The sequence below is a fragment of the Choristoneura fumiferana genome, chromosome 16 (genome assembly GCF_025370935.1).
Source record: "Choristoneura fumiferana chromosome 16, NRCan_CFum_1, whole genome shotgun sequence".
Taxonomy (NCBI): Eukaryota; Metazoa; Arthropoda; class Insecta; order Lepidoptera; family Tortricidae; genus Choristoneura; species Choristoneura fumiferana.
The window spans coordinates 17265375-17277010 of record NC_133487.1 but is presented as its reverse complement, the minus strand read 5'-3'; the positions used below and the strand labels follow the sequence as shown (position 1 = coordinate 17277010).

The 11636-nt window shown below is 37.5% G+C and overlaps 1 protein-coding gene across 1 annotated transcript; it reads right to left on the bottom strand.

Moving 5' to 3' along the window:
* Positions 1-395: 395 nt before the first annotated feature.
* Positions 396-11610, bottom strand: LOC141436513 (exostosin-2-like). The gene is made up of 4 exons (XM_074099516.1): positions 11461-11610; positions 10410-10568; positions 8472-8691; positions 396-7018 (listed from the first exon to the last, which is right to left on the bottom strand). The coding sequence occupies exons 1-3, from the start codon at positions 11608-11610 to the stop codon at positions 8473-8475; spliced, it is 528 nt and encodes a 175-aa protein (XP_073955617.1). The 3' UTR covers positions 396-7018; position 8472.
* Between the last annotated feature and the right edge of the window lie 26 nt (positions 11611-11636).

The window sequence follows — 11636 nt, the reverse complement described above, 5'->3', positions numbered from 1 at the left end:
TTATATTTTAAAATTCAAATAAGACTTTCAGTTCGATAGCGTAACGTTTAAACCAACAAATAATGCTATTGCCACTTTTAGCACTAGTACAGCTTGCCCATAAAGAGTAGAAATTAAAAAGTGGCAAGTAGTGTCATCCCTTTCAAACCAGGGAGCAAAAAAAGGGAGGACACTACAGTGTTGCCACTTTTAAATTTCTACTCTTTATGGGCAAGCTGTAGGTACATGCAAAAGTATCGATAGTTTACGTAACAGTAGGAGGGACTCTAGTTACGTCAGTTTGGCATCTGTCATTTGGATCATGTTAGAAAAAATAGAATATACCTGTTGATCTTTTTATTTATCTGTAGGTAATTTCAAAGAAAATTTACTATGGAGAAAGAAAAACAACCAAGTATACAAATTGATATGTCTTCTTTTATTTACAATATATAATATTTACACGGTGTACATCAAAACAAATTAAATACCTATTTAAGTACTTAAACCTAACATTTCCACTTATAAAATTACAACAGATTACATTTTTTAATTGGAACGATAAGCCGTTGCAAAATACAATGTCGGGGAAGATTATCGGGTCACCTTTATACAACCTTGTATGAAATGTAACCCGTTAACTTTGTTCGTTAGTGTAGCACGTAACGCTTTGATTACATGACTTACAATGCATAACAATGAACAATCAAGAAGTACAGTCAACATTTTCAAATAGCTGTAAAATACATAGTACTTTTATTACTACTTCAAGTGCTCCAAATCCAAAGGACGTCTATGGGCGTTACAAAAGCTTCCCTTCGTCTCAGGGGCGCTACTACGAAATTCGAAGTTCGTATCATACCGTCGCTCTCACTCTCGTATTAAAAATATTAGCGTCAGCGGGACGGCAAGATATAAAGTTCGAATTTTACACTTCGTAATAGAGGGCCTGATTTCAAAGTGTTATTTCGGGGTAATCGATACAGCCTAATTTTTTTTTTTGTTCTAATATCTCGTAATTTATACATTAATAGTATTGATCAGAGCTGAACATAATTTTTTTAACAGTTTTTTTTATATTTATATGGTAGGCTTTAGGTTACAGCGTAAAAATTAAATGGCAACACTTTCAACTACCAAATTTTCGTCGTAAAAATTATGACAACAATTTCTATAGAAAATTGTAGTTCTATCTATCAACCGTTTCGTGGTCTTAATAATACTATTATTTTATAATTTGTTAATTAGTTTCTAATAGTATCCCACTGCTGGACAAAAGCCTCACTTGGACATAATTATGTAGAATAGAATACTTCTATAAATTTGCATTTTGACGACAAAAAAACTGTCAAAAGACCCAATAAAAAATCTTGACTGTATTTCTTGTACAAAAAAAAATTACATTGCAAAAGTACACATAAATACATGTATGCAACTTACACTAGTATTTAAACTAAAGCTTTTATTTATTCCATTTAGCTGCACTATGACACAGGCTATAATATCGATAAATCGAAATAAAATCAATAAAAAGATGTGAAAAAATGTAAAATAATAACGCTGGGTAAATTATGACGCTCAAAAACATGATTCCATTTAAAAATCTCCCGTTTATCATTAATCGTCTACTGTACTTCGATCTTTTTATATCTTAGTACTATAATGTACTATTAAAAGCAACGTGTGATGTCCATGAGAGCAATAACAACTTCATAAACGTATCACAATATTTATTACACCAATACATTCCATCTGTTTTAAGTCCGAAGAAAGTCCGAATAAAAAGGGGACCCCCACTCCCGAACTAGGACGTACTCCATCTTTGTCATTTTTTGCTTGCTTGACAAAAGGGAAAATTACGTGGCTAATATTTTATTCACTTGTCATGCTCGTAGAGTTCATATTTATGCTGGATCTAGGCGACATATAATGACTTTTTATGCTCTTGTGCATAACGTAAAATCTTCGTCTAAGACCACAAACAAAAAAGTTTCTCTATATTTTTTAATAATTTTTAATATGTTTAAAACTAAAAAATAATCAAACAAATCAAAATAAATCCATAAAACTAAATATTTATACGTATATTAGCAATGCATGAAAAATAAAATGTACCTAGTAAGACAATATTTCCACTGTTGTTATTTCATCTCCTCGCAATCGAAGTGAAAAGCAGTGTCAAACTCGAGCATTAAACCCATTTTCCCCTCGACGTACCGGCTCGGGTGGCTATATGAACGCCTCGGGTAAAATGGCTCGTATTATGCTCTTGTTGTACAAACTACTATTGTTAATGTAAAGAACTGGCGAAGTAAATAGAATGTTTCTAATTTTTTTTTCCAGGAAAGTACCTAATTTTAGTATCTCTCTTACAAACCTAACTTCATCTTAACACTATTTTGTTCTGTACTCCGTACTGCATAGTTCGTTGTGCCATTCAATAATGAAATAGCATATTTGGTATAAAATCCCACAACTTCACTAGTACTTGCTAAGTTACAAATCAACAAGTCACTTCAGAACTATAATGCGTATTAATATTGTCAACAAATTCAGGCCCAATGTTCTTTGAAAAAAAAAACATTTATCAACAAAGACGAACCTACATGATAAGGAAGCTTGTAGAATGTGTGAAGAGTCGAGAGCACAATAGATGCCGATAGTTTAAAAAAAGTCCCAAACAAAGTCAGTTTTGTGACTTTTTTTTTCTCGGTATAGGTGGCCACAAAGCTCACTCATAAAATTTGTATGAAAAAATTTAATACATTAGTGTGGCTTTTTTTTTAAACTCCCAAATACATAAAGAATCCCATTGGATCAAAGTGTAACCTAGATAGTATAGCCACGATACTTTCTAGAAACAACTGATTAAAATCTTCTAAATAGTGTTCTACGGATTTAAAACAGACAGAATCACACTTCGGACGAAGATCGTAAGTACATTACTACGCCAACTACAGTTTGTACCTATCTAACACCTATATATTATCCTAGCCGCAACGAAACGCCTCAGTCTGTCGTTTGATATAACTGGTAACTCCATTGCTCCGACAATCCTACCACGCCAGGCCATCGGCAAACTAAATTACGATGCTAATTCACCAACCACCAGTGATCCGAATAGGCAGAGACAATTTACCTACACTTCGCGGGAAGAAGTAATATGGAGTTGTTAATACCACAAAATGGGATTCTGATAATGATTGATCCATATTGTTTACGTTGGGACTATTTCGTGACCATTTGTCTCTGTTTTTGTATTCCTCTATTTAAAAAAAAACATTGAGTGTCACGTTTGCTTTTTATTTTATTTCTTTCTTTCAGTCCTAGAATCATAAAATAATTGTGCTGTAAATATTTTAGGTTTATTACACTTTATTTTTATTTTAAATAAGTATAAACGTTAAATGTGTTTTGTAAAAATAGTAACAATAAATAAAATTAAAACAAGTCCTAACTTTTAAGTGCATATCAAGAGTTAATTGTTCAATAAATTAAGATCCCGCATCTAAAAATTTAGTATTTAATTTCAGAATCCCGGGATTTGGTGGTTTTAACAACTCCATATTACTTTTTTCTACAAAGTGTAGGTAAATTGACTCTGCCTATTTGGATCACTTGATCTCCGCCAATCACCGTCCAGGAGACCCGCAACGAGCCATACAGAAATATAGTTTGCCGATACCCCTATTGCGAATACAAAGTAAATGCGAAAAAATGACGAGACTAGTGTACAAGGTCTTTGGCAACGATTAAAAAAAAACTACCAAACTGCTACATTCGAATGTCTAAAAATGCATCAAAAATAATTTAATAAAAAATTATAAATAGCAATGGCGAATAAATTAAGAAATGTACACAATTGGTTCCAATTATAAAAATCATTAAAAAACGTTTAAAATCAACAAGTAAACACTAGAAGTGTCAAAAGGAAACTGGAGTTACTTCGCAGGGAAGCGACTGAAATTCCATTCGCCTAAAACATAGTTCAGTCGTCGTATAGTAATAAAATACAAAAGATATACATTTAAAATTATGCCCACGGTATTCTCATTATAATCATAATATCTACCATTCGTGCTTCCATTACAAATATTACATTTATATATCTACAAATAGGAATACTCCACGACGCAAGCACCGATATGTCAAAATGGACTAAGTTTCAATCTAACACTATAATTTTATTTAACCTTTTAGAATTTCAACTTTAAATTATCTAAGGACAGACGGCATATTATTATTATTACTAGATCTCAAGGCTTTGCCCCTGATCGATGTCAAAAGAGCATTTTATGAAATAACTACCCTACATCGCATTCTGTTTTATTTTCACATATTACTGTACACACTAATAACTAAGGTGTTTATTAATTTATTAAAGGCAAAAGAAAATATCATCCAAGACTTTTTGCAACGAACCATTTATAGCGACACCTGTTGTAACGACATATCGAATGTAACGACCATGAATAAAATCCCAATATGGTTTTATATTACCAAAATAACACTGGTATTACGACCAATCGTGTTTAACGATCAAAATATTGCTGTCCTTTGGATTTGACTTGGTTTTGACTTTATAACAAACAACATTATAGCTAGATGTACCGCGATTATCTTTAATGAACTCATGACATGATATTTCGACTCATCCACTAAAATCCGTAGAAAATGTTTTACTTAATTATAAAATGTTTCTTGTTTGACATCGATCATTGACGCCATTTTGGGAGAGAATTGACATCAAAGCAATAGCAGAGTTTATGGTTAGACTTATTGTCGTAAATTATTTTAACAGGGCAAGAAATTCTTCGAAGCAAACACTCGATTTCTCTTAGACCGTCAATTTCTAGGGATTAGACAGTGTTTGTATATAAATTTGAGTATAAAACTGTAACAAAGCAAACACAGCTAATCCTGATTGAAAACAGTATTTTGGCTCGCGAAAGTTTAAAGTATTATTGGGGCAGGTTTTTATCACTAATAGAAAAATATCGATAAAAAACTTCAACACTTGGTAACGCTCAAGCTAATGTTAACAATCAAATCAATATACGTAAAAGAGGGAGGAGTTATTGCAACTGTGGGGTAATTTAAAGTATACTTAAAGGCTCCAAATGGTCCGGGTAAAATTACACACGGTGCTGCTCGCCAGTTCTGTCAGCTAGAACTTGGCTTGGCACGCTTGCGCGTGTCTAGATAACACAGGTTACTTAGGCTGCCTGTTCACCGATGCGGAGCGAGGCAGCGGAGCGTTGAGCGAAATAAAAATCCACCAATAGAACGGCATAAAATCTCCGCTTCTCTTCGCTGGACAAGGAGTTGGTAACCAGCTTAAAAATTCATACAAAACCGAGAAGAGCGAACACGCCGAGCGGAGAAACGAGTGCGAGCAGGGAAGCGGGGAAGATTCACGAATGGAAAAACTGTCCGAAACTCCGCTCCGTATTAGGTACTTTCTCGCTCCACTCCGCTATCCAGCTCCGCATTACTTTCTCGCTCCGCTCCGCTATCAAACTCCGCACTTAGGGACAGATACAGTCAGCAACTCCGCTCTGCACTACAGTACCCGGCAATAAAGATTTTACACGTTGGTTTTGGGAAAAAGACAATTGGCTGTTCACGACGATTTCCGAACACTGGCCACCGTCCATCAATCGTATTTATTAAGTGACGTTTTATATCAAATAAATACTGCACCTCTATGGTCTTAATTAGTTACGTCAAATTAATGACATGTAAACTTCGGATATCTATAGAGAGCTGTTGCAACTACTAGAAAAAGGATAGTTCCCTGTTTTTCCTAAAGATGCCATCGTACAATTAAAACTTTTGGGGGGTTTCAACAACTCCTTATTATATATTTTCATCTAAATGCGTCCGTACTCTATTGCGCCTGTACCTACTGTACAACCACTGACAAACGTCACATAAGTAGTGTGTGACAACGCTCTACGAAGTCGATATTAGCCAAGTCTCTTTCCAAAGACCGATGTGCAATCTTTACGGCCGGGTACTGTACCCCCTCGCTCTGCTCCGCTGCCTTGCTCCGCTTGAGATAACAGGCAGCATTAGAATAGCCCCACAGTTGCTATATCCCCTATTTCCTACATTGCAGCAACTTTATTGTTGTTTGATTGTATTTATTCGAGCGACAACGTAATTTTTCAAAATTATACGCTAAAACTCACAAGAGTGGGGTTTAATATCAATTTCAATTACACTTTGGTGAAACTCCCCACTCGTAATTAACACTAAACATTGAAGCTCATTATTATTAAACAAATAAATACTACAGTTAAGCCCTACGCCTAAAATTGACTCCATAAAAGACAAAACAACGGCTATACACTCACAACACAAAGGTTTGATCTAAAAATATATAATAATTATTACGTGTTGATATTTCATTTGCAACTGTCAATTTTATTTTTCGTGAATAATTCTACTTTATTTTATGCGCAGTGACAGCAAAACAATAACCAAAACAGGAATGTGAAAAACATATTTTTATTACAAATAAACTAACAATAGGTAATTCAGTAAAAAAAGTGCTGCAATAACAATATAAAAATGATGTTTTTTTGCTTTAAATATACGGACCGATAAAAACAAAATGGCACTGTGTAACTAATAAATAAGTTTTTAAATTTAAAAGAAAAAAAAAAGATTTTTGCTGTCACTGTACATAAGACAGAATTGTTCTTGCCGTCACTAGATGTCGCCACTACGTAATGACTTGCTAAGAATTCGTTAAAACTGATACGTGCTTGCTATTGGTGGAAAATCATTGCTTACAATCAACCAGCATTACTAAACGCAGTACCGCCATCTAGCGGCAAAAATCATTACAGAATTCCAGTAAATCAACAAATTGCATTTAATTCTACATACCCTGGGTATAAGGGACGTATTCCCATTTCGCTTATCGCATATAACCTTCTTTGCTTATTGTCGGTCCAGTGGCTAATCCTAGATGCCAGTCAAATCCTTCAAACTACCTGATTTGTCAAACTTGGCGTAATACTATGGTGTCCTGAAAAAGAAATGTTATTTTGTACATCTCATAGCAAACATATAGTACAAGAGGTGGCAAGGGATTGGACTAAGCTATCGTTTTAAAATATCATGTATTTTTACAGTGCGCTAATGGACCACGCTTTTAAACTCAAAGAAAAAGTTATAGTGTATCGCATTGCTTCACAAGGGGATTTATTATGACACTGTTGGAACGTTCTACGATGGGTTAGGAATCTAATGGTTCGACTGTTCGAGATGGCGGGACGATATGGACACGTACGCAAAGGACTGGCCTGACACAGCATCAGAACGGGAGTTGGGGAGGTCAGGAAAGGCCTTTGCCCAGCAGTGGGACACTATATCATCATAATCATATATTTAAGAGGCTAGCTCTTGTCGGTGGAGTGATTCGCCACTCTGTATGCCTCTCTGCAAATGCTTTGGCCTCCTGATACATTACATTGACCTTCTCTTTGGCTTGAACCATAAACGCACGTCTCGGTCTTCCCCTGCCTCTCTTGCCCTCTATTTTCCCTTCAATTATTGTTCTTATATAACTATCATGTAGTATCAGGCCACTATATAGTAGGATACTATACAGGGTGGAAAGTTGAGATGGGGCAGCAAGGGCAGCTACTAGATCTCTTGCTGCTACGCGAAAATGCTCTTAGAAGACCTTACTAACTTTTTGAGTGATGACAACCGACATTCACAGATTTTCACAAAGAAAATCGACAGATTTGACTTTTTTTAATGCCAATCGGTCCCATTTCTATCAAGGATTAAAACACTCTTTGAGACCAACTAAGGTTAGAGTACTAGGACACCCACAAATCAAACAAAACTTTTTCCATACATATTGGTTTTTGGAGTCTTTTTGTATTTTTGATTTTATATTTTCAACTCCAAATTTGTTACTTTTACGGGTATCCCGTGAAACCATATCAAAATTACAAACTGAGACATGGATGCACAAAAAACCAGAAAAAGAGACCAGCGCTGGGAATCGAACCCAGGTCCTCAGCAATCCGTGCTGCGTGCTACCCCCTACAACGCTGGACAGGAATCTAGACACGAATTTATTTATCTCAGGTTGCTTATATCTACTACGCGGTTATGCAGCAGCACTAGCGACATCTATGTTCCGTTCTCATCGAGAGACTTCACACTCTTTGAACCACCGCTCACCAGACAAGATATGTCGCTACTAAGCAATCAAATTAATTGAATGATTTTTTTCCATACAGTTCGTAGGGGGGTACCAATTTGCAAAGTGAAACTTTCGCATGTTGTGTTTTTACGAATATGAATCCTATGTGTTTAAAGAAAATTAAACAGTATGTAGACAACTAAAAACAGAACATTTTAACTAAAGTTGTAACCCAGTATTGCTGTTGCTGCCCATCTCAACTTTCCACCCTGTATAGGCTACTTTAAAAAAAATAGACAACCCTAACAATCTCTCTCACCTTACAACACCCCTATGTCCGGATACATATGCGGCACCCCCGACGTCTCTTTGTACTGCAAAGGGTCCGCCCTAAACTCGACAGACTTGAGAGCCATGTGTCCGTATATCTCCGTAAAGCGGTGTATGCACGCCGAGCGCTGCGACATGTGTCTCGCGTCCGCTGACAGCATCTCAGTGTTCGTGCACTCGGGGCATTTGAATTTTTTTCGCGGCGTCACCTGGAATAATTGAAAGCTGAGGTAAGATGAGGCAATTGAAAATATTCCAACAGCAGCCCATACAATTTGGCTGAACAAAATCGTATAAGGCATAGCGCTTAAAAGTGTAAAATTCTACTAATGTTAAGCCGAGTCTACACTCTGTGAGCCGTCTGGCGCGGCAGCCATTTTCGGTGCGATTTTGAGCGCTGTGTCGAAAAAACTCATACCTCATGCGCTTGCCTTCAGTGTAGTCTCGGCTTTATAAATGCGAAAGTTTAGGCTTATTAACGATTGGACAATGACTTAACACGGCATTATTGGCCGTTGGGGCCGAAAAGTTCTCGAATGGAGGCCGCGAATCGACAAGCAAGGCAATCAACGAGATGAAGGAATGACCTGGTTAAAGCCGCAGGTTTACGGTGTATGCAGGCCACTTCCAACCGAAGCAACGGCAGGTCGATGGGGGAGGCCTATGTTTTTTTTATAAATGGGGAAAACGAGCAGAAGGATCACCTGATGGAAAGCAATCACCGCCGCCCATGGACAACCATAACATAAGTTGAATTACGGATGCGTTGCCGGCCCTAAGAGAAAATAGGGTGTCCACTACAAATCCTAAAAAAAACCCTGACTTTTCCCTGGCCACATTTCTAAGTTTCCCTGATCAATCAAGTACATGTTCAAAGCAGGTTATATGACACTTATATGATGTTTTTTACTACTCGAGATATTAAGCTAGACCCGATGATGCGAATTCACTGCACACCGAACGTGCTCACTTTTTCGTTGGCTGTTTTTTATGGTGCCACTCTTTAATACGTCGCCTGGAACGACTGGTGTCAAAATATCGAGCTAAGTTTTGTGAAATCACGAGTTTTTCCCTGACTTTTTATATTTCTAGCAAGTTTCCCTGATTTTCCCTGACTTTCCCTGATCACCTTGAGCTTCCCTGACTCCCTGAAAAATTTGAATGAAAAATTTTCCCTGGAAAAGAGTAAGTTCGTTTTTTGAAAGTTGTACCGGTCCGGAAATATTGGTGCTGCAAGCTGATTCCATAGTTTCATTGTGCGTGGCAAAAAGTTCCGTAAGAAACGTACTGTAGAATGCCAGCTATTAAGTTGGTCGAAAGTCGATTGCGAGTAGGTAGTGCGATGGGGAAATTTATCAGGCAGTGCAGGCAATAGATCGAACAACACCTCAAAGCACTCCTCGTGATTAATGCTACTGCAAAACATAATGCAATGAAATGACGAATGCAGTATGTCCACAGTGGACGTCCTACGGTTGACATGACGATGATGAGGAAATTACACGATCGTACAGTCGGAGTAAAAAAAGGTTCGTCGCCTTATGATCTATTTACCTTTGTTCAGTATGAGTGATAATCTGCTTTACCAAATGAGTATGACATACTGCATCAAACTGTCATAATCTTGTTTAAAGGTGACCATAGCAACCCTACCACTACACCTTGGCACTGACAAACATAACTTAAAAAGCAACATTATTTGATTCAAACTCTTACGACGCTGTTTATTAAAAAGGTTTGGTATTGATATGAAACTAGATATATGTTAGAGCTGTATACTATTTTGACCCTTATTATCATGTCAAGTAAGTATAATTTGATATGCACTTGTCTACTTAGTGCTTTGGTTTCAAAACGTACTAAGAGTCTATGACTGTATAAAGGAATCAATTTAATAACTGACGAAGGTTTCCTACTCCTACTGTACCTTGATAGGTGGTTTTCCGGTAACGTTGGCGACGAGGAAGTTCATAGCGATGTCTTCGCAATTGAAGTTATCGTCGACCCACTGCCGGACGGCGGCGGGCATCCGGTGCGTGTAGTACCACGACCAGAGCTTGTGGTGGAACGCGGCTCCTGTCAGCACCTAGAAAAACAGGAGTATAGTTGAAACATTTTGAAGCAAGCTCATCCTCTTAAGACTACAATAATTATGTCCACTCCACGCAATGGCATTTTAGTCTTTTCAGCCACAAATTAAGACACCGAGGTCGTAGTAAAAGCAGATTATAACCGCCTTGGAAGATTAATATAGATTATCGCCTCTATTTCTTTACACAATAGACTATAAAATACACTAATGGCAAGCATAAAGTTTTTTTGCATTTTACAACCGCCCACCACTCAGGTTATGAAATACTTACAGAAGTGTTGAATACACTATTTTCCTCTTAGACCATTACTCGGCAAGGAATAAGAATGAAATGTACTGCTAACCTTTTTCGTAAGTAACGAGTTGGCGATTTCGGGCACAAAAGCAGGATAATAAGATTGTATAGGTACGATGTCATTGTATGTATTCTCAAGCTCATTTCAACTTTACAAGCAAGTTTTTTGTTCAAAATTTAATTTTGACTGTACTTGCATTGACCTCCAGGCTAAATTTAAGTATCAGATTTCAAGTTGATGCCATTAACCGTGGAGGAGTTCCGTCCCGCAGAGACGGTCTTGGCTGGACCACCAGGATATCACTACCAGATTATTGTAGATCTGGTTGGTCCACTCGTTATGGTATCTCCAGGCGTGTTTCGCATTGTCCCACACGTGCAATCGTGAAGGGAAAGGAACTCGCGCCACGATGTCGCTAATAAACAGGAAGCCATAATAGTTACCATAGAGATCTGGTTGGTCCACTCGCTATTGTATCTCCAGGCGTATGTCGCATTGTCCCACACGTGCAGCCGTGAAGGGAAGCCCACGATTCGTTCCGGGAACTCGCGCCACGATCTCGCTAATATACAGGAAGCCACAATAGTTACCATAGAGATCTCGTTGGTCCACTCGCTATGGTATTTCCAGGTGTTTGTCGCATTATCCCACACGTGCAATCGTGAAGGGAAGCCCACGATACGATCAGGGAACTCGCGCCACGATCTCGCTAATATACAGGAAGCCACAATAGTTACCATAGAGATCTCGTTGGTCCACTCGCTAT

Excerpts from the sequence above, each read along its gene's own strand:
- LOC141436513 (XM_074099516.1), bottom strand. The coding sequence starts at position 11,610 with ATGGTAACTATTGTGGCTTCCTGTATATTAGCGAGATCGTGGCGCGAG. Across the intron at positions 10,569-11,460 it reads GGACCAACGAGATCTCTATG|GTGCTGACAGGAGCCGCGTT; the intron begins GTAACTATTGTG and ends CTGTTTTTCTAG. Across the intron at positions 8,692-10,409 it reads CCGGAAAACCACCTATCAAG|GTGACGCCGCGAAAAAAATT; the intron begins GTACAGTAGGAG and ends CAATTATTCCAG.